At 42.3% G+C, this 22,970-nt stretch overlaps 2 protein-coding genes across 2 annotated transcripts in view; one reads left to right on the forward strand and one right to left on the reverse strand.

The window, feature by feature from the left end:
• Positions 1-22,073, forward strand: part of zmym4.1 (zinc finger MYM-type containing 4, tandem duplicate 1) — a 58,936-nt gene extending 36,863 nt beyond the window's left edge. Inside the window, exons 18-27 of the mRNA XM_083982466.1 lie at positions 555-667; positions 9,382-9,607; positions 10,730-10,963; positions 11,845-11,960; positions 12,791-12,959; positions 13,999-14,150; positions 15,248-15,362; positions 16,286-16,534; positions 17,742-17,871; positions 20,757-22,073. Coding sequence (XP_083838592.1) covers positions 555-667; positions 9,382-9,607; positions 10,730-10,963; positions 11,845-11,960; positions 12,791-12,959; positions 13,999-14,150; positions 15,248-15,362; positions 16,286-16,534; positions 17,742-17,871; positions 20,757-21,015 — 1,763 coding nt within the window. The 3' untranslated portion in view covers positions 21,016-22,073. The remainder of the gene's footprint in view (positions 1-554; positions 668-9,381; positions 9,608-10,729; positions 10,964-11,844; positions 11,961-12,790; positions 12,960-13,998; positions 14,151-15,247; positions 15,363-16,285; positions 16,535-17,741; positions 17,872-20,756) is intronic.
• Positions 3,721-8,587, reverse strand: LOC310993985 (E3 ubiquitin-protein ligase TRIM35-like). The gene is made up of 3 exons (XM_083982479.1): positions 8,495-8,587; positions 6,373-6,569; positions 3,721-5,221 (listed from the first exon to the last, which is right to left on the reverse strand). The coding sequence occupies exon 3, from the start codon at positions 5,202-5,204 to the stop codon at positions 3,771-3,773; it is 1,434 nt and encodes a 477-aa protein (XP_083838605.1). The 5' UTR covers positions 5,205-5,221; positions 6,373-6,569; positions 8,495-8,587; the 3' UTR covers positions 3,721-3,770.
• Positions 22,074-22,970: the final 897 nt, after the last annotated feature.

Consider the following 22,970-nt stretch of genomic DNA (forward strand, 5'->3'; position numbering starts at 1 on the left):
AGAAATGAAAAATGTTTATTGATTATTCTGACAGTTTTTGAATATTCCAGTTGCCGTTGTTCATCAAAAAAGCACAAGTTATATGAAGTTTTTCATTTATATCGGCCCATTGTGAGTGCTGAAAGATCTATGCAAGTACATCCCAAAAAAACCCAAGTGTCTTTTAAAACAGTGGTTCCTAACCTTTCTTGGTCAGATTTTTTTGAATTCATTAATTAGGCTACTAGACATTTTCAGGCGACCTCATTTGAATTTCAGGCGACCCCACGTGGGGTCCCGACCCCAAGGTTGGGAAACTCTGTTTTAAAAGACGTCGGCCACTAAACTAAACTGTTGTTGTTAACTGTTTTTAACTGCTGTTCTTGTTCTTGTTCTTGTTCTTGTTCTGTTTCTGAGATTGTGTTGTTAAAGCACTTTGGGCTGCACTTGTGCATGAAATGTGCTCTACAAATGAAATTTATTATTATTATTATTATTGGACGTAACTGTCTGTCTGAGTCTGTGATTCCAGTCATGACAGCGACGTGGTTTCTCTTCCTCTCTTCTTTCTGTAGACGGCGCCTTCCCTAAGGTCCTGGTCCTGCCTGTCCCGGTGCCGGTGTTCATCCCCGTCCCCATGAACATGTACAGCCAGTTTACGCCCCGACCCGTGGGGCTGCCGCTGCCGGTACGACACACACCTCACACACCTCACACACCTCACACACCTCACACACCTCACACACCTCACACACCTCACAGACCTCACACACCTCACACACACCTCACACACCTCACACACACCTCACAGACCTCACAGACCCGTCAGGGCTGTGGGAACGAAATGAACTTCGCTGTTCGAACAGAATTCAAATTATTTAAAGACCCCCTCCCATGAAAATCGTGTTTTTTGAGCTTTTCACATGTTCCTGTGGCATTTTTCTTGTGTTAGAGCACATAGCAGCAGAAAAGGAAGTGCAGAATTGCATTTCTGAGTTTTACTGCCTTCAAACTGCTGTGAACCAATGGCAGACGCAAACTGGCAGTTTCAGGGAGACTGGAGCTGACGTGTCACAGCTCCAGGGGAGGGCGCTAGTGCTACAAGCTCCCGCCCCGCTCTGCATCTGGCTCAGAGGTGAAAGGCTGGACAGCTCGGTGTAGCTGTCAAGGTATAACAGGTATAGCTCACCTGGTTGAGCAGCTTGCATTGTGAGCAAGGACCATGTTCCATTCTGGGATCGAATCCCAGTGTGGAGTTTTACACTAAACGCGCTGAATCTGTAATTGTACAATGTCCAGCTGTCAGCGAGCAGGGGGTGGGGTGCGAGGAGGTGGCTGGGCGGGTGCAGAGCAGCGCAGTCTCCGCCCACCCTCCAGAGGTGCATTGCTAATGAGCTGCTGGTTTTAAAATTACCAAAAAGGGTCGCGGGAGGGGGACAGGGGGACTTGAGAACATTCGAAGGTGGAAACAGACGTTGGAATGTGTGACTTCTGCAGTGTAACGTCGTGCATCGCAACGTTTGGGGCAGTAAAAATGTTGATAAAACAAACAATTTTCAAGCAGGGTGATTTTAATTGCCTCTTTGTTCGGCTGTGGCGGTGGCCTATGTGTTCCCACACTACACGCAGCCCCCCCCCCCCCCCCCCCCCCCCACCCATCAATCACCACTTGCGTGCCGATCGTGGATCAACAGATTTGGTTGGAATGCCCTTTAGTGGATGCTCTTTCTAGTTTCAATCTAACACTACAAAAAAGTAAAAATGCATAAAATTTGATATTCCCCATAAACATTGCCTGGCCTGAGACAGTTGTAATCATAAAAAAAGCCTGTAGAGGGTTAATTAATTAATTTTATGGTTTGAAATGAACAGCCATGGTGGGAGAGAAGTTAACTCATTGAGTGCCGCGCTCCTTTCCAAAGTTTTAGTCAAGTGTACCGGCAATTTAGACCATTTTTGACTTTTTATGTAGAGCCACAGTGTATTCTATATTATTGCCACCAACACATACTGTAGCTCAATTGAAAGGTTTAACTTTATGCTTCAAATGACCACAAACCGTTTGTTTCTACGTGCCTCTGTTCCTGAGAAAAGTCAAGCTAAACATGGGTGGGTTTCACCAAAATCCCTCCTTTTTTTCTAGAAAAGGAGATAGAGCGTCTTTTATGAAAGCTGCTCTGTTTGTGCCTGTCGCTCTTCTGACACTCGCATTTCTGGATCAAAGGGCTCGTATAAGATAAATATATACAACACTTGTTGTTCTATTCACAAAACCACCATCGGGGGCGGGGGGGGCGCCACTAAACAACAATAACACAGACGCACCGTGCCGTGTCACAGCTTCTCGCCGCGGAGCGTGAGGGTCAGTCGGCCACCGCGGCTCGGGAATACCGGTCCCGCCGGTGGTCGCGGTCCTTCTGTGGTACGGGTCGGTGATGCCGGTCTGCTTTGGTCCAGAGACCATCAGATTTTACCGCGGGAGGACTTTGGGGAGGACACGGTGTTGCTCGAGGTGAAGACCGGGCGGACTGTCGGCTGAGAGCTTCCTGTTTCAGCTCCGAGCTGCTGGAGCAGCTGGAGCAGCAGCGCAGGTGAGAGCGGAGCAGCTGCTGCATCCACATGCAGAACTCCGTTTGCAGAAACCGAGTTATGATAAAAACTTCCAGATCATGAGCTGTCATGAGACTTTGATCGTCATCTATTTCAGTTCTCCTCGTCGTAGAGTCCCCAAATTTACATATAATGTGTATTAAAGTGTCTATTTTCATAATTTAAAAAAAAAGCAAAAAACGAAAAATCTCGTTTTTGGCACTCAACGCATGGGAACGAAAAACGAGAAATTACGTGGTTGGCACTCAATGAGTTAAATAACATAACCAAAAAACATTAAAAAGTTATGACTTCACCATCATGAGGACTCAATGACATATTCCCCATAAACATTGTCTGACCCCAGACAGTTGTAATCATAAAAACAAAATCCATCTTTGTATAGAAATGAGTGTACATCACAGAAACTGGCCTGTAAAGGTTAATTAATTAATTTTATTGTTTGAAATTGACAATCATGGTGGGAAAGAAGTTAAATAACAACAAAAAAAAGATCTTAAAATATAAAACCATTAAAAAGTTATGACTTCACCATCACGAAGACTCAACGAAAGGGAGTATTTTAATTACAGATAATTTCAACACAGATTAATTACACATAATTTCACAGATAAATACATAACTTCCCCAAACCATTTTGCTATAGCATGATTGTAGCCAAAATGCTGCTCAATAACGCAACAGGCGAGAACTCATTGAGTCCTGGAGGGGTGTAAGGGTTAAAGGTTTTTCTACCTAAGGAAAAAAAAGAAAAAGAGCTGTACACCTGAAAATATGGATGTTAGTAAATTCATAGTTATGGAGATGATTTGAGTTGGTCTGTTAACAATAATTCATGCTTATGTGTTACACTATAGCATACTACATTCTGTGCCCCGTCTTATAATGTTACAGAAAACCCTGCATTATGTTTTGCTCCTGCGTTCCTACACTAGGGAACTTGTTCTTCTTGTCACCAAACGCTCTCCTCACCTGTGCTGATGGTTAAATACCTCTAATAACCTATTACATCACTGGATGTTGCTTTTATACTTTACATTTATAACACAATACACTGACTTTCTGATATTTTGAGCAAAAAAGACAAAAATACGATTAATCGCAATTAACTGAGATTTATCATGATTAAAATTTTTAATTGTTTGACAGCACTATTATGAATATGATCGTCCTCTTTATCTCTAACTGCTCTGCTCCACTGTCACTGACAGCTTCACTGGTAACAGCTTCACTGGGAGGTTATCACCAGCACCAATGAATGGAAACATTTTCTCAGTGAAAGTGTGTGTGAAGGTGTGTATGTGTGTGTTAGTATCAGGATCAGAGAACGACAGTTTTCCTCTGTTGAAGTCCAGATTCACTCTGATCCTCTGGTGCTTCTTCTGCTCTGGGAGATCAGTGAATGGAGTTGATGGTAAATGTGCTCTGTATTTACCTCCAAAGAACCCTAACATCCACGATTCAGACCACATGTTGCCTCCCTTCCTCTGCACAAACTCTGTTGACACACCCAGTATCCAATTTGTATTGTCTCCAACCTGGACATCCCAGCTGTGAGTCCCTGAGTTAAAACCCTCAGAGCCCAGGACAGAGGAGAAATAATCAATCCTCTCTGGATTGTCAGGAAGCTGCTGTTTGCCTCCTCCTCTCACACTGGTCAGATCTTTAGACAGGCTGAGTTCTGGATGAGCAGTGTTTGGGTCCAGAACCACAGGACTGTAGGAGACCATGTCCTTCATCTTGTTCCAGATGTTGAAGGTCAGGTTGCCCAGGTGTTTGGCCTGGTCTATCAGAGCTCCTGAGTCCAGCTGTGGATCCTCCAGCAGGGGGCGCTGCTGGACTCTTTCCACTGCAGCCTTGTAGTTGAGCAGGAATGAGACGTCTTCAGCTCTCAGCTCGTCCTCTGTGGCTCTGACTGTGTGTGAAAGAGCTGCTCTCTCTCTGCTCAGAGCCTCCATCTTCTCCTTCATCCTCTGACTCTTCTGCTCCTCTTCCTCCCTCAGTGCAGCCATCCTGGCCTCCTCTTCCTCTTCTAGAAACTGGTGAAGCTTCTTAAACTGCTCCTTAATCTGCCTCTCTGTGTGTCGGGCCTGGACCTTCATGTGTTCTGCTGTTTGACCAAACTTCACTTGAACTTCTTCAAAACCCTTTAACTTCTTCTTTAAGGGCTCCAGAGTTTCCTCAAGTTCCTTCTTCAGTTTCGAAGCAGTTTCATTGATGGGTCTGAATCTGTGGTTGTTGTGTGTTTCTGAATCTCTGCAGATGAGACACACTGGCTGCTGATGGTCCAGACAGAAGAGTTTGAGTTTCTCAGAGTGCAGACTGCAGAGAGGCTCTGAAGATCTCTGCTCTCTCTGCTCTCTCTGCTCTCTCTGCTCTCTCTGCTCTCTCTGCTGTAAGAAGCTCTCACACAGGTTCTTCAACACCAGGTTACAGGGAGGATTAGACTTTGAAGATCTTCTCTTACAAACTGGACACAGTGGATCTTGTTTCTCCTTCCACCAGCTTTTCAGACAGTCTTTACAGAAGCTGTGGCTGCAGGACAGAACAACAGGATCTCTGAAGACCTCCGTACAGACCGTACAGCAGAGATCCTCCTCTAGTCTGGAAGCCATTTAGTCTGTGAGCGAAGCTGAAAACACAGCAGACAGGAAATAGAGTCAGTCATGGCTCCCCTCTCTCTTCTACTGACTTGAGTCTAGTCAGTAGTAGCCCTGTAACGATACACGTAACGATACATGTATCGAAACCGAAACTGCGACACCCTAAGACACGAACCTGTGTCGCCAATGAAATGGCAGAACCGCGACACACCCATTCCAACGCTACGTGGCTGTTTTTTTTTTTTTTTTTGTTGGACACGTTCCGCCGTCACTCAGACACACATCACACAGCCAGATCACTCTGCACACACAGTGTGAACTCCTATGAACTTGATTAGTTTCAACAAGTCGGTCGGGTTTTACCGTTATGCCCGTTTATCACCAATAAACACAGATGAGGAGGGTGAGTGACTGCGAGCTCCTGCTGTGAAGCGGGGGGGGGTGCGCGACTCTGACTGCAGCGGGGACTGTCATGTCTCTGCTCCGTGACACTGTGAGAGACCGCCGGTGAACGCTGTGGGACGGGGCCGGGACCCAAAGCAGCACCCGCTAAATGTTGAAAACAGCGGTGGTACGTGCTTCCAAACCAGAAACGTCTAAAGTCGCTCTTGACAAGTGAAAAAAGTAGGGACCGACCTGCCGTGCAGTGTTAAAAAAACAACACAACAACAACAAACTGACAGCGAGTGTGTGTCACGACTTCCTGTATCTGGCCCTTCAAATTAAAAGCCCTATAGCCTTTCATATACAGTTCAGTCATATTGATTTTGACTTAATTTTGACAAAACACGGCTCCAAATGTCTTTTTTCCTGCGACCAAGCGACCATTGAGATTTTGGTCGGCTAAATTGCATTGAGTTTGCCTTGTGGATGCACTTTTAAATAAAATTGAATCATTTTTTTGGTCGACCAGTGCTTGGTCGACTATTTGGGGGCAGCCCTAGTTATAATTGTTAATGTTAGGCTATATATTGTTGTTATAATAAATAATGCAGTTTTTACTATCAAAATCTCTTCTTTTTTTAACCTTAATAAAATTCGAATTGAATCGAATCGTGTATCGAACCGCGGGTCAGAAATCGAGATACGAATCGAATCGTGACTTTGGTGTATCGTTACAGGCCTAGTCAGTAGACTTTAGTTTACTGTGTCTCTGAGTCCAGGTTTTGGTCAAACTCACCTTCAGTGTGTGGAGTGTCAGCAGGTTGAAGCAGCAGTGTTGTAGCTGGACTCACTCACAGGAAGTTGTTGGTTTGGTCTGAAGCTGAATCCGATCGTCTCTTCTTCAGTCTGCGGTTCTGTAACTGAAGAGGAAGTGCAGCAGTTTCCTGGTTTATGAGTCTTGTGAGGGGGCGGAGCTTTGTCACACTGGAAGTTCTGCAGGATGATGCAACAGCTCTTTTTAGTTTCTGTTTGTGGATCATTTAACGTCTAAAGAATCTTAATTCTTTAGTGGAGAATTTCAAACACAGGCCTGCAGTGAAGAAATGAGTTCAAGACCCCATGATGACAGAAACGCAGCATTTATCAAACGTTTGCAGGCGGCCACAACGTCTGTTCTATCACTAATGAGTTTTATTCCTTGATCCGGCCTCAAGTTCCTTTAAAGGAACTACATTTATACTAAATACGATTACGAACATTCATTCCAGCTCAGTTTGGAGGAACTTGTACTGAAACTACTCCACAACATTTATTCAAAGTCAAAGTCAAAATCATTTATTAGTCTCCCGAAGGAGAAATTTCTCTCGGACAGAGAGCAGTGCTGCGTCACAACAAAGACAAAAACTGTACAAGGGAAAAACAGCAGAGAAGTACTAAAAACATACAATAAAATCATTAAAGTGCAATATGCCTCAGAAAAGAAATGAGTTCAAGACCCCATGACGATAGAAACTAGGGATGTCCCGATCACATTTTTTTGCCCCCGAGTCCGAGTCATTTGATTTTGAGTATCTGCCGATACCGAGTCCCGATCCGATACTTTGGCAATGCAGTAAAGTTTTTAATGTAGATCAACTGTATCATCCCACTATTTTTCTGTTCTTTGTGCTCTACTAGGGATGTAACAATATCACAATCTCACAATAATACGCCCCCCCTTGCGGCCCGTCTTCGCTTTAGACAGATAGGAAAACCCTGACATGTAGATATGTAATATATCCGATTCCTGATCGGGATGTAACGTCCGATTCCGATCGAGTCTGAAACCACGTGATCGACCCCGATTTCCGATCACGTGATCGGATCGGGACATCCCTAATAGAAACACAGCATTTATCAAACGTTTGCAGGATGTGCTTCAGTGACAACTTAAAGGAACTTGAGGCAGGATTTGTGAAGAAATGCGTTTTAAGTTTTTTACTGCTAATAATGGGTGATGAAGCGTTCAAAACCAAAAGAATGAGCCCCCTTGCGTATCTCTCTGTTGCCTTGAACAGGCTGTGTGCTGCAAAATACGCTGCAACTCTGGGGCTGAGTTTCCCGCGCTGTCCGCGGATGTGAGTCAAATGACGCTGCATGCGCGTCCTCAACAGCTTTGGCTTGCCACTGGGGAGCTGAGCTCATCAGCCGGGCAGCCTCTGTCCTCCTCCCAGGGAAGAAAACGAGCCGAGTAACTTACCCACAGGTTTTTAGAGGTTTTCTGCCGGCTGGTTGAATTGTTTTTAGGAGATAAATGCTGGTCTCGCTGATGAAATCTAACAATTGTGGCAGTGCATTAGTTCATTTGAATGAAAAGTGAAGCTTCAGGTGTGTGTGAGCAGCGCAGCCTTGGGGCTCTGTACGTACAACAATCACCATATTTACTTCAATAAATAAATGGTGTGCTGCTTACCTGATGCCCGGTCAAACTCCGGGTGTCGCAGTAAAAATTAACAGCCAAGCCTGACGTGTGTGTGTGTGCGTGTGTGTGCGCACTGCTGTGGAGAGTTCATGCGCGCTCCTGCACCAGCTTGGCTGATGGCTGCAGTAACCCTGACGGCCACAACGTCTGTTCTATCACTAATGAGTTTTATTTCTTGATCCTGCCTCAAGTTTCTTTAAAGGAACTACATTTATACTAAATACGATTACGAACTTTCATTCCAGCTCAGTTTGGAGGAACTTGTACTGAAACTACTCCACAACATTTATTGTTGTGTAGCTGCAGGAGACGAAGCTGAATATGAATCCAAGTCAAGACAACATTTTATTATGTTGATGAAAAACAGGAACAAGTGAACATTCAGCTGTTGTGATGAACTGAAACGTTAATACATTTTAGATCATTCTCTCTGAGTCCAGGTTTTAGTCAAACTCACCTTCTGTGTGTGGAGTGTCAGCAGGTTGAAGCAGCAGTTTTTAGTTTGGTCTGAAGCTGAATCTGATCGTCTCTTCTTCAGTCTGCCGCTCTGGAACTGAAGAGGAAGTGCAGCAGTTTCCTGTTTTCTGAGTCTTGTGGGGGGGGGCGGAGCTTTGTCACACTGAAAGTTCTGCAGAATGATGCAACAGCTCTTTTTAGTTTCTGTTTGTGGATCATTTAACGTCTAAAGAGTCTTAATTCATTAGTGGAGAACTTCAAACAGGCCTGCAGTGAAGAAATGAGTTCAAGACACCATGACGACAGAAACGCAGCATTTATCAAACGTTTGCAGGATGAGCTTCAGTGACAACTTAAAGGAACTTGAGGCAGGATTTGTGAAGAAATGCACATGCGTTTTAAGTTTTTTTACTGCTAATAATGGGTGATGAAGCGTTCAAAACTCTCTGTTGCCTTGAACAGGTTGTGTGCTGCATAATGCGCTGCAACTCTGGGGCCGAGTTTCCCGCGCTGTCCGCTTCACCTGGTTCTTAATAAGAACCAGGTGAAGTTTAGAGGCTCAGACGAAAGTGTTATAGAAAGTAGAAAGACCCTCATCTCTCAGCTTTCAAGTTTTATGTTTCAGCTTTAGTCGTTGCAGTCAACATTGCCTCAGCGGTTTCTTCAGTTAATTCAACATTGTTTCAACAATTTCTTCAGCTCATTCAGCATTTCTTCAGCAATGGCGTTCAGCTGCTTTCAGCATTCACACGCATTTTCATTCTTGGAAATGCTTTTTCTAGTTTTTCTCTGATGTTATCCTGGCAAACTTTGTTGGCACAAACAATCGTTTCTTATCGACCAAAGTGAAAGACAATAATCTCATTATAATGTTATTTCCCCGACCAGCTGCCGGTGCCCATGTTCCTCCCCGTGACGATGGACAGCGCCGAGCGCATCGTGGAGACGATCCAGGAGATCAAGGAGAAGATCCCGTCTGACCCGTTCGAGGCCGAGCTCATCCTCATGGCCGAGATGGTGGCGGAGCAGGAGGCCAAGAACGACAAGACGGAGCGGCCGAAGGAGAGCGCGACGGAGAAACAGACGGAGAGACAGGAAGCGGCCGCCGCAGAAGGTGAGAGAAACGACGAGGAGGAGGAGGAGGAGGAGGAGGAGGAGGAGGAGGAGGAGGAAGGTTTGGAGGAAACTGGATGAATCGTTAATGTCTAATTGTGATTTATGTAAAAAAAAAATTAAGAAGGGAAAAAAAGAGTGAAACCGACCTGAAGTTGAATAAACATGTAGTGAAGGACGATCACAGCAAAAGGAAAAAATGTCCAGTTTTTCCTCAAATATCTTTCCTAATTTTTTGTAAACATCTGTGGAGAATCAATTCTTTAAAGGGATAGTTGAACATTTTGGCAAATTGGCCCATTGCCATAATCCCTATAGTCATAGCAGTAGGTTCGTTACCTTTAATTGTCAGTGCAAGCTGTTTTTAGAACGGCGGAGCAGAGCCGTGAGCTGCTCAGAGCTACGCTACGGAGGCTCATTATGGGATTTCTTGGTTTCCCTCATCAAACTCATCAAATACACAATCCAACAACTCTCCAACGCTCTGGTGGACAAGTTGTGAGCTGCACATTCACCACGCTATGAGATAATAACACAACGTTACCACACAGAGTTGTTTTAGAGGGAAATTCATGCAAAACCACTGATGTACGTTGCCTTCAGGGACAGTTTTTCATCAACAGTCTCTGTATTTCCCTCTAAAACAACTCTGTGTGGTAACGTTGTGTTATTATCTCATAGCGTGGTGAATGTGCAGCTCACAACTTGTCCACCAGAGCGTTGTGGAGTTGTTGGATTGTGTATTTGATGAGTTTGATGAGGGGAAACCAAGAAATCCCATAATGAGCCTCCGTAGCGTAGCTCTGAGCAGCTCACGGCTCTGCTCCGCCGTTCTTAAAACAGCTTGCACCAACAATTAAAGGTAACAAACCTACTGGTATGACTATAGGGATTATGGCAATGGGCCAATCTGCCAAATGTTGAACTATCCCTTTAAATAAAAACAGATTTCCCACCTTTCATTCAATCAGTGGTGCATCAAATTACCTGCCACAGATATTTTTTATTTTAAGTTTTTATTTCAATTCCTACTATTGTCATTTTCAGCCTTTTTTTTATGTCTTTGATTAATTGTGTAGAGACGTGTGATTGATGTGCAGGTGTCTCGTGTGTATCGTTACAGATCACGTCAGTAACTATAGCGACGACTTGGACACGGACGACTTGGCCAGTTTCCTCAACAACTGGGAGGAGGCCTCGTCGGACGCCTCGGGCCTCAGGACGCCCAGTCGCTCCAACACCCAGGAGAAGCTCAGCGCCATCGCGGACGTTCCCGTGGTTTCGCCCAGCGAGCCCCAGGCCGAGGCCCCGCCCCCTGGTCCGCCGCCCATGGACGTCGAGGCCGACTTCACTGTCGGTGAGTCCCGAAAGACGTGGATTTGTTGTGGTTGTTTAATTTTTTTAAATCTCCACCTAAATGACGCCGGTCTGGTTCTTAGTTTTTTAAAGGTTGGGTCTGGAGTTTTATGCCCAAAAATAAACATTAGACTTGTACAAATGAAATCCGTCTTAATCATCACCTCTGGGCTTCTAGTCCTGTGTGGTGGGGGCTGTGTCTGCAGCCCCCCCCCCCCTCCCCCTGCCTGTATTTTGGTCTTTTGCTTTGTTTTGTTCAGGTTTTGTTGTGCACGTGGACGTTTCTGGGTGGAGCTAGAGAGCATAGATATCAATGGCGAGAGAGTCTGTGTTTTCTCTCCAGCCAATGACGGAGCTCAGGTGAAGCTACGAGGCTCAGAGCTGCTAGCCGCACTAGCTGTCTCTGATGCTAACGAGTGCTAGCACGTCTCTCTCTCTCAGCAGCAGTCAGGACAACAAAGAAAAATAAACACAGTCTGAGTGAAGCGCTGGAGCCGCGGACCGATTCCCCACCGTCACCGACACTGGTAACAAGTATGAGGGCCGTTGTAGTGAGCTAGCTCGATGCTAACTTCGGCTAGCGGTAGCGGTTAGCATCCGCCACTAACACCGTCTTCCCAGCTCACTACAACGACATAACAACATAACACGGAGGCTCCCGGTGTTGGTGACGGTCGGCTATCGGCCCACGGCTCCAGAGCTTCACTCAGACTGTATTTCCTTTCCTTTGTTGTCATGACAACCGCTGCTGTCAGGAGCAGGAGGCTACACAGCTTAGCCCCAGAGGAGGAGGGGCCCAGTTTCAATGTTTTGTTTACAAACTGCAAGGAACAAAACTCCAGACTCTCCCTTTAAAGTTTCATGTCTTATATCATTTGTCAGAAACTCTGGAGAAGATGGCCAAGCTCAGAGAAAAGTCCCAGCAACCTCCGAGCCCTCCGCCCGCCGCCGCCGCCTCACGCCGACGACAAGCTCACAGGAAAGCCCGAGAGAAGAGGGTAACGAGACCGGATTTGGTTTTTATTCATAGACCGAATCTCCTTGTTGTTTACATTCTACTTCCAGGTAGAAAACCAGCTGTAATTTGAATGAGATCAATAGTAACGAACGAGAGTTTAGCTATATATCATATTTTTCACGCCCTATCACCGTTTAGACAAATCTGAAATGATTGAAGAAACATTACTATTTCTGTGTGTATGTTTTGTGTTGCTATGTGTTGTATTTATTCAGTTTGGGGGAATCACAGTGTCTAGAAAGCATCAGTGGCTGCAGCTGACAGGGACAGCTAACGGTAGCTAAGCTAACGGTAGATATGCTAACAGCAGCAGCTAAGCTAACGGCGGTAGCTAAGCTAACATCAGGACGTCAGCTGTTAAAACCCTCCCGTTGTCGGACACGACATGAAACTACTCCAGTTAGCTCAGTCATATTGGAACTCAGATATCCGCTGGAGAATTTTTATTTTTTATGGAGCGTTTATTGAGTCACTGAGTTATTAAAGTTAAACAGGTAGCTAACCGTTAGCCCGGCTAATCTATGATAACCATGACTAATTACAAAAACATGCACACAGAAATAGTAATGTTTGTCCAATCATTGGTTTTATAAACTTTACAAACATCAGATTAGTCTAAACGGTGATATAGTGACATGAAAAATAAGATAAATATAGAGAAACTTTCGTCCGTCACTATTGTTCTCATGCTGGTTTTCTACCAGGAAGTAGTTGTAAACAACAAGGAGATTCATCCTATAGTCTAGAGTCATGATCATGACGGCGGTTCAGTTCTTCAGCTCCTCTCTCTCTCTTTTTGTTTCGTTGAAGGGTCGTAAGTCGCGGGCGTCGAAGGCGGCTGAACTGGCGTCTCAGAAAGGCTCGGCCCTCAAGGCGCCGGTCGAAGGCCCCAAGCTGAAGAGTGAGTACGGAGTTGACGCCTGGAAGAGATGGATCCAGTGGAGGAAAACTCAGCCCAACCTGGAGAAACCACGCTTCTGTGAGTCTGAGAAGAAAAAAACCTTCTTCCTCAGTTCATTTTAACCCTCCTGTCGTCCTTCTGTTCCCTTCCTCCTTCCTTCTTTCAACAATCCTTTTTCCCTTCCTTCTTGTCGTCCTTACTTCTTCTTCCTTCTTTTGATCCAATTGACCTGATCTGTTCCCTCCCTCCATCTTTCTTTCCTTCCTTTTTCCCTTCCTTCTTTCCACAATCCTTTTTCCCTCCCTTCCCTCCTTCCCTCCTTCCTTCCTTCCCTCCCTCCCTCCTTCCTCCCTTCCTTCCTTCCTTCCTTCCTTCCTTCCTTCCTTCCTTCCTTCCTTCCTTCCTTCCTTCCTTCCTTCCTTCCTTCCTTCCTTTTTGACCCAACTGACCTAATCTGTTCCCTCCCTCCTCCCTTCTTTCCCTTCGTCCTTCCTTCCTTCCTTCCATCCTTCTTTGATTCAGACAACAGGTTAAACTTCACAATCTGAAATCTGTTTTTATTTAAAGGGATAGTTCAACATTTTGGCAAATTCGCCCATTGCCATAATCCCTACAGTCATAATAGGACAGTGTTAATTACCTTTATTTGTTTTCCCTAAATACACAATCCAACAACTCCACAACGCTCTGGTGGACAAGTTGTGACCTGCACATTCACCACACTATGAGATAATCATGAAACATTATGTAACATTACGACACATGAAGCATATACTGGGAACTACTTGCGCTTTTGAAATCCCTCCGCCCAGCAGCCATGTCTGGAATGTAGTTCCGGCTGCATTCGCCTCTAAAAACAACTTTGTCTCGTGATGTTACATGATTATCTCATAGCGTGGTGAATGTGCAGGTCACAACTTGTCCACCAGAGTGTTGTGGAGTTGTTGGATTGTGTATTTAGGGAAAACAAATAAAGGTAGTTAACGTGCTCCTATGACTACAGGGGATGATGGCAATGGACGAATTTGCCAAAAATGTTGAACTTTCCCCTTTAAAAGTTAGATTTTTGTCTCATCCAAAACAAACTCTCATGGTTGTTGTTGTTGTTGTGTCTCAGCTCGTCCCATGGAGCTGAAGGAGGACGTCCTTCGATGCACCACGGCCGAGCTGAGCTACGGCCTCTGCTGCTTCATCACCGAGCTGAAGCGGCCCAACGGAGAACCGTACTCGCCCGACAGCCTGTTCTACCTCTGCCTCGGCATCCAGCAGGTGAGACCAAGACACTTAAATACAGCAGTTTGAAAAAGAGCATTGTTTTGCTCGAAACGTCACGCTATTAAATTTTTCTGAAGGGAGCTCATGGTGTGCGGATCTTTTCTCTTTTTGCATTTACTCCTCGTTGATCCAGCACCCATCCCAATTGGGCCTACGATGTGCGTGTCTTTCTCTCTTTAAAAGACCAAGACACTTAAACACAACAACAACAACAACTAGACAACACAGGGGAGATATACTTTAGACTGGGATACTTCCACTAGATGATTTATGGTATCAGATGTGTTATTGCCAGTCTCTAACTCTCCCCTTCACTGCTTTTGTTTAGATCTTATTCGACTATATCTACTTGTGTAACTTATTTATGTATTTTAAATTTAATTTTATTGTTTATCTGTCTGTATTTCGTTTACTTACTTAAAAAAAAAAAATCAATTCCTTTTTAATTATTATTATTTATTTATTTATTTTATTATTTTCTTTTCTTTTCTTTGTCTTTTCCTTTTTTTTGAACTTAATTTTTATTTAAGTTTCATACAAAATCATGTACAGAATCATAACCATCATATCTGCTGTTTCATACACAAGGCAACAGTTATGGTACAACAAAGGAGACGGAGACACAGTGACAAAGAAAAATATAAAATAAAATGAAATAGAATAGAATAAAACAAGATGGAATAAAAGAAATAAAATGATATCAGTATACCCATAGCAGGGCTCCAGCTTTTAGTGAATATATGTTTGCCTATATATGTATGCCTCAGGGAATATGTTATTTGTTCCATTTGATATATTTCCTTTATTTTTTCAGTCCATATATTGTGTGTCTTTTCCTTTCTGATGTCTTTTTTACTTTTGGGGTAAGGACAGTCATGAGCTAAGTTTACATTTGGGTTTGGATGGAGGCTTGTTTTTCTTTCCGTATTGATATGTGAATACAGAGAGCACTTGTATGTTGTTTGTTTGTTTTGTTTTGTTTTGTTTTGTTCGATAAAAATCTATTGGAAAAAACAAAACAAAAACAAAGACAAACAACATCTTCTACATGTTCTGGTCCTGACTGTGTCTCCTCTGTCCTCTGTGTGCAGTACCTGTTTGAGAACGGTCGAGTGGAGAACATATTCATGGATCGATTCTACAACAAGTTCTCCACCGAGTTCACCACGATGCTCAGAGGTTTCAAACCCTCCATCATGGCCAGTGGTGAGTTCACTGACTCTGTTACTCTCAGTTTGTCTCTCCATCCGTCTCCAGATGTGTTGACAGGGTATCTGCTGGGTCTTGAAAAGTATTAAAAGGTGATAAATCAATTTTGGGGAAATGAAGACCCATAAAAAGTATTAAAAAGTCTTTTCACAACTTTATAAAGTCTTTCCCAAACCGGACCGCTCTGGTTCTCCCCGACTGTTTCCCAGAGCTCTGCCCCCAGATTTAGAATGTGTTTATAGAAGAGAAACACTGAAATATCCCCCTGTCCACCTCTCAGTCTTAGCCCAGTCCTTCATTGACAATAGTTACTACTTTTTTGACCAGGTAACAGAATACAATTGTGTATAAAACTGAAAAAATAAACAATAAAATAATAAAAACAGGATTTTAGGGTAAGAGTAGCCTATAAGGTTTGATATCACACATTACCTGTAGCCTACTTAATCATTTGCAAAGATGTACGAAGACATTTAGGCCACAATGTGATGAAATTAATGAGAAATACAATTCTTTTGTGAACATTTGCCAAGTGGTTTGGAGGTTTGTCCATGTTGTTTTGAAAATGTAATTTCTGTTTTGAAAAATGAGCCAAACCAACGGAGAAAAACTGTAATAGAGGAGGCACAATACCTGAAAGTAATTATTTCAGTTGTCAGTATGATAGCTAGGCTAAAAACATGCTATTGTCATGGGAAACACAGTGCGAATGTAAAGAATCTCTCTTATTTTCACCGGGAAAAAATTTGGCTAGTGGAAATTCTGATTGGCTGGTGATCAAAAAAGTTAATTTCGAACCCTGGTGGTGAGGTTTTGAAAAATATTGAGAAGGTCTTGAAAAAGTCTTAAAAAGGTTTTAGAATTAACTTCAAGGTTCCTGTATAAACCCTGTATGACCGGTTGTCTCCGTCCCTCTCCAGGCTACGTCCACTCCCGGGTGGAGGAGGACTTCCTGTGGGACTGTAAGCAGCTGGGGGCGTACTCCCCCATCGTCCTCCTCAACACGCTGCTCTTCTTCTGCTGTAAATACTTCGGCTTCACCGCGGTGGAGCAGCACCGCCAGCTGTCCTTCGCCCACGTCATGCGCTGCACCAAGTCCAACCCCAACAACACCAAGACCACCTTCCTGCGCTTCTACCCGCCCATCTCCATCGCCGAGCCCGACACAGGTACAGAGTTACACACTGCACCAGTTCAGCACACACACACACACACACACACACACACACACACACACACACACACACACACACACACAGCTGGAGTTTATTAAAACACAACAATCACAACTTGTATTAGTTATTTGAATCTTTAAAGGGATAGTAGCATTTTTTTAAAGTGTGGTTGTATGATCTACAAATAGCCCCTAAGTACTTTAATTGCAGTAGAAGACTCTCTACACTCCTCCCGTTAGCAACGCCAGCCCATAATAGCCCTGCCCAGAGATTTACAACATACAGTGTTGTGAACAGACCCAAAGAAACGGCCTATTTTCACGGCCTTTCACTTTTTAAAAAATGCTACTGTCCCTTTAAATTTTCCCTAAAGAAAATAAATTGGCACAAAACAAACACAAAGTGTGAAATAAACATGATGGTCTCTGATGTAATGAGTCTGAATCTGATTAAAGCCTGGATTTTATGTTTCACTTATATGATTTTAGAGTCCAGATGAAACTAACTATTGTTTTTACTATCATGTAGTTATTTTGTTGTCTAATTGTTTGGTCTATGAAGCATCAGAAAAGGTCCAAAAATATTATTTACTGTTTAAAATTATCAAAAAGGGTTACACTTTATAGTAAGTACACATGAGTAAGCATTAGTTAAGCATGAATAAATACTGAATTCTTCATTCATAACACATGAATACTCATTAGTATGTAGTTTATAATACAGTTGGTGCTTATCAATGAGTAAAACATGTTTAACTGTATTTATAAACTACATACTAACGAGTATTCATGCGTTATAAATGAAGAATTCAGTGTTTATTCATGCTTAACTAATGCTTAATAGTGTGTTACCTTCAAAAAGATGCAAATCCTCTCAAAGAGAATTTGGAAACATTAAATATTTGTGCAAAATGAATTGACATGGTTGATTTTTTTGATGTTTGTTGCACTGTAAACACACTGCTCCATAAACTTCTACAGTAAATATGTCTAATTATTTAGCACTATATCTGTTACTTAGAATGTTATGGTCTGGGATCAACAGGAAGTGTATTAAAGATAAGGTGAGATAAACCTGAACTGATCCCACACAGGGGAAATTCACATGTTGCTGCAGCAGAGGAAACAAAGCAGAAGAAAAAAAATCAATAACAATGAAGTAGAAAAAACTGAGTGAGTGAGTTTGTGATGTGGCTCCTCAGACCCCGACGCTCCAGCTGCTAAGAAGCGTAAGGAGGAGGAGAGTAAGGAAGACATCCTGGAGATGATGGAGAACATAGAGAACCCTCTCCGCTGTCCGGTCCGACTCTACGAGTTCTACCTCTCCAAGTGGTGAGTGTCGCCAACACTCAGCTGTTAAAGGTTTTGTCTTTATCACTAAACCTCTCACCTCTCTTCCTTTTACCTCTTCTATGTGTCATAAACCTACATGTTTATTATACAGAGTTCCTACGCAAGTATGGAATTAGATTTTATACATTTCCAGGCCACGGTCCTTATCTGGGTTTGGTCTTAGGTGAAGTTATTTGGGTTAATTATTTTGTAATTATATAGTTTTTGCTGTTTCCAACCTGCTTCCATGTTTGGTCTCAACCATCCTGTGCCATGGATGAATAATAAAATGTGCAAGATAAAAATAATTTAAGATGCATAAAACAAGAAGAAAACCGTCTCCGAAGCGGAAGCAGGAAGTAACGTCGCCATGGGACCTCAACTTGGAAAAAGTCTCCATGTGAGTGAATGGGAGCCAAAGTTTTATTTCGTGATCCGATTGAATTGTGCCATGAGAAAAAACTCTGTCCTCTACCTGTTTAAAACATCACGTTTCATGAAGAGAAATCAGCAGTTTGTTGTGAAACTATTGTAAAATAAAATTCCGAAGAGTCCCTAACCAGAAAGACTACAGGTGGCGTAGGTGACGTCACCATGGCGACCACATGCCGCCCTTTCCCGTGTCAGTTGGTGACGTATTTTTTGTGGGACACAGATCTGTAGTCCGTAGAACGTCTTCACACTAAATACATTCTTCTGTTGCCGTTTTACAACAAACTGCTGATTTCTCTTCATGAAACGTGATGTTTTAAACAGGTAGAGGACAGATTTTTTTCTCATGACACAATTCAATCGGATCACGAAATAAAACTTTCAGTCCCGTTCACTTACATGGAGACTTTTTCCGAGTTGAGGTCCCATGGCGACGTTACTTCCTGCTTCCACTTAGGCTCTCTATAGGAAACGGTTTTCTCCTTGTTTTATGTATCTTAAATTATTTTTATCTTGCACGTTTTATTATTCATCCATGGCACAGGATGGTTGAGACCAAACATGGAAGCAGGTTGGAAACAGCAAAAACTATTTAAAATGTATATCAGGGTTCCTACACATTTGCAATTTCCAAATTCAATACTTTTTCCAGACCCTCATTTCCAGACTTCTCTGTCAAAAAATTCTAATTATTTGTGATTTGAGTAAATACCTCAATGTGCTTTACATAAAGACAAAACATTAAAAAGAGAAGCATAAAACAGAATAAAAACAAACAAAACACTAAAACAGAGTTAAAAGCAAGAGCAAATAAAAGTAAAATAAAAGAAAATAGATAAAGTTTTAAGCTCTTAAAAGAGCTCGGCTGTAAGCACGTGAAAAGAGAAATGTTTTTAACCTGGATCTACCGGTATTTACTCAAATATCACAAATAATTAGAATTTTTTTACAGAGAAGTCTGGAAATTAGGGTCTGGAAAATGTGTAGGAACCCTGATTATACATTTAGCTGCTTCCATGTTTGGTCTCAACCATCCTGTGCCATGGATGAATAATAAAACGTGCAAGATAAAAATAATTTAAGATACATAAAACAAGGAGAAAACCGTTTCCTATAGAGAGCCGAAGTGGAAGCAGGAAGTAACGGCGCCATGGGACCTCAACTCGGAAAAAGTCTCCATAGGAATGAAAGGGACTGAAAGTTTTATTTCGTGATCCGATTGAATTGTGCCATGAGAAAAAAATCTGTCCTCTACCTGTTTAAAACATCACGTTTCATCCGAAAAAATCAGCCGTTTGTTGTAAAACGGCAACAGAAGAATGTATTTAGTGTGAAGACGCTCTGCAGACTACAGATCTGTGTCCCACAGAAAATACATCACCAACTGACACGGGAAAGGAAGGTCGCCATGGTGACGTCACCTACACGACCTGTAGTCTTTCTGGTTATGGATTCTTCGAAATTTTATTTTTATTTTTTTTAATTTTATCTTTATTTGGAATGGACAGAGAAATACATTCCCATGGCATCAACAGTAAAGCAGAAATAAATGCCATTCCAGTTGTTGTTTTATATACAGAAATTGTGCAACATCAGTCAAACAGGGCTTATAAGTCCAAAGAGTGTACAAGCGCAAATCAGGGGTCTGCAGCGGAATTTTATTTTACAATGGTTTTAAAACAAACTGCTGATTTCTCTTCATGAAACGTGATGTTTGAAACAGGTAGAGGACAGATTTTTTTCTCATGGCGCAATTCAATCGGATCACGAAATAAAACTTTCACTTGTATGAAGACTTTTTCCGAGTTGTGGTCCCTTGGCGACGTTACTTCTTGCTTCCGCTTAGGCTCTCTATCAGGGTTCTAATGGATCCTTAAAAAGTCTTAAAAGGCATTGAATTCATTAATCTAAAAACAAGGCCTTAATTGGCATTAAAGTGTCTTAAATCAATTTTTCAAAGGTCTTAAAAATGTTAACACATGGTAAGTGGGATTTTATGGTTGTAATTAGTCTCAAATCTCAAAATAATTGGTAACATTCAGACATAGAGAAGTTAGTGGCGGCCGTCAACGCTAAATCTCTCACCGCCTCCAGCTCCCGAGTCAGTGTTTTTTTTTTTTTCGGACTTTTTATGCTTTTATTTTGAAAGGACAGCTGGAAAGAGACACAATCCAATGTTCATGTAGCAGTCACTTTACCTTGGATCACATAGGAAAGTGGTTAATTGTCCCTATAACCCTATGTAATTGATGTGGTGGTTTTTTTCTGCATTTGTGTTTATTATGAAGTCGGTCTTAAATTTCATTTCAAGTGGCTTTAAAAAAGTCTTAAAAAGTCTTAAATTTAACTTGGCTTAAGCTGTAGGAAGCCTGTCTATAATAAACTAACTAAACTGAAATGAAACCTGTGTTGTCTGTATTTAAACCAAACATGATTCTGTCTCCTCCTCTCAGCTCAGAGTCGGTGAAGCAGCGCACCAACCTGTTCTACCTTCACCCAGAGCGCTGCTGCGTCCCCAACAGCCCACTGTGGTTCTCCTCCACCACCCTGGACGACGGCACCATGGAGGCCATGCTCACCCGCATCCTCACCGTCAGAGAGCTGCACCTCAGGACCAGGAAAGAGGGGGCCGGGGCCCCCAAGAAGGCCGCCGCCGCGCCCGACCCGCCGTTCACGCCCGACGAGCAGGAGGACGAGGAGGATTCAGAGTGACGTAGAGACGTAGAGCGGCGGGACAGAAGTGACCCCTTTTATATCGGTGTAATGACTCGTTCTGTAAATGGTCGTCGATTACCTGAAATCTTCACTTTGACACGGTCCCAGTTAACGTGAATGGACGACATTCACTTCCCACTACAACGAGCTGTTCTGCAGATAAAGAACAAATGTCCTACACATCAATTTGGATTTTTTTTTTTTTAGATCCTCAAAATCATCATCCATCGTTTTTTGTGCAGCCGGGATGTAAACCTGAGATACAGACTGCACTAAACATTCAGACTGTTCACAGCTGAACTTCTGCTACATGGTTGTTTCTCATGGATTAAAGCTTCTTCTGCTCCCTGTGTGTCATGGTTCCTGTGCTACTTGGACTTCTTTTTTCTTTATTTTCTTTTTTCTTTTTTTACAAACCCTTGGAGATTCACGGTGAAGAGCTTCAATGAAACAAGTTTCGGTTTTTGTTGGTTTGAGTTGCAGATAACAAACTGATGTAGATGAAAATCACCATCTGTTCTGTTCATCAATAGGAAGATTTGTTTTCAAAATACAAAAACACTGAACCTGCTAATTCATGTATGTTTTCAGGTAATTTTACTTTGCGAAGTCAGTCACCTGATGAGCTGAGTCGACCACCAGAGTGACCCCTGATTCTGTTTTTCTGTCTTTTATGTTAAATGAAAAGAATCTAATGGTTTTCTATATTTTCTTTTACCTCATTTCTAAAAGCGGACACATGTCGACCATCACCACTGTCCAACTGATGGGATTAAAAATATGTTTGGAGTTAATTTCAATACATTTAAGAACATCTCGTCTATGAATGTAACGCACATCTGAAAGGCTGAAGACTCGTGCCATCACAGATTAAATAAAAAAATGCACAATTTCTTTACTTGTCACTAAAATGAGCAGAAGAGTGGATTTAGAGTTCATTTCAGGCATGCTGTTTCCACCATCTGGTATCATACCAAAATAAAGAAATACTGTCCCTTCATGTATATCTTGGTTATATTAACCCCCCAGTCAGAAGAGTATGCCTACCAAGGTTCTCTGAGTATTTTCTATTCTATGTTCTTTTTAAATAAATAAATAAAAAAACATTACAAAATGTTGTTGGCCAGTGATTCCAGTGGTTGAATGTCTGTGTCTTTATTAAGTCTTTACAAACAGTAGAGTACAGCAGAGTTGGTATTCAGTGTTATTATTAAGTAAAAGGTCAAATATGAAGTCTGTAATTAAAATGTTTAAAGGGACAACGAGGAGTTTCTATTTGGTTATAAAAAAAAAAGTCTGATATTAATGTGGATGAATCTCCGTTACCACTTGTTAATGGTCCATTTTAGATAAATCTATGGTTTTGTCTCTATGGTTATTTTGTTATTATTAGTGGTGGTGGAAATGCTGGGCGAGCCGACCAGCGTTTCTTTACTTTCGGTTTCGTGGCGAGTCATGAGAATAACGCCGCCGAATGAATCTCCGTTTATGGTGGGAACTACGACGGTATGTGATCGTCTTCCAACCTCTGACTTTAATTCTTGATGAATGAAAACATGAGTCTGTCTTGCACCGGTCAAAGAATTTCACGGTGCGGAGGCTCATAAATGTAGTGTGGAAACACTTCACTTTAACAAAACTCCTTGTTGTCCCTTTAAAAAAAAGGTAATTATCAGAGTATTTATTGTAATATATTTTTATGCATAAAATTGAAGTGACTAGTAGTAGCCTAATTAAATTTTTTAAAATATATTATTTTTTCTCTTTATCTGCTGCTATGAGACAAGATGGCGGCATAGACTAACTGCGCTTCCTCTCTTTCACCACTAGTTGTTTTTTTTTTTGTTTTTTTTATTGAAGTATCTTCAAAATACAAACATTAAAGGCACATTGGTAATAGATAAATTCACACTGCTGAATCAGCTATCTTGATCAACCAAGAACAAAAAGAA

This window comes from Trachurus trachurus (genome assembly GCF_905171665.1).
Source record: "Trachurus trachurus genome assembly, chromosome: 11".
In the NCBI taxonomy this organism is placed as follows: Eukaryota; Metazoa; Chordata; class Actinopteri; order Carangiformes; family Carangidae; genus Trachurus; species Trachurus trachurus.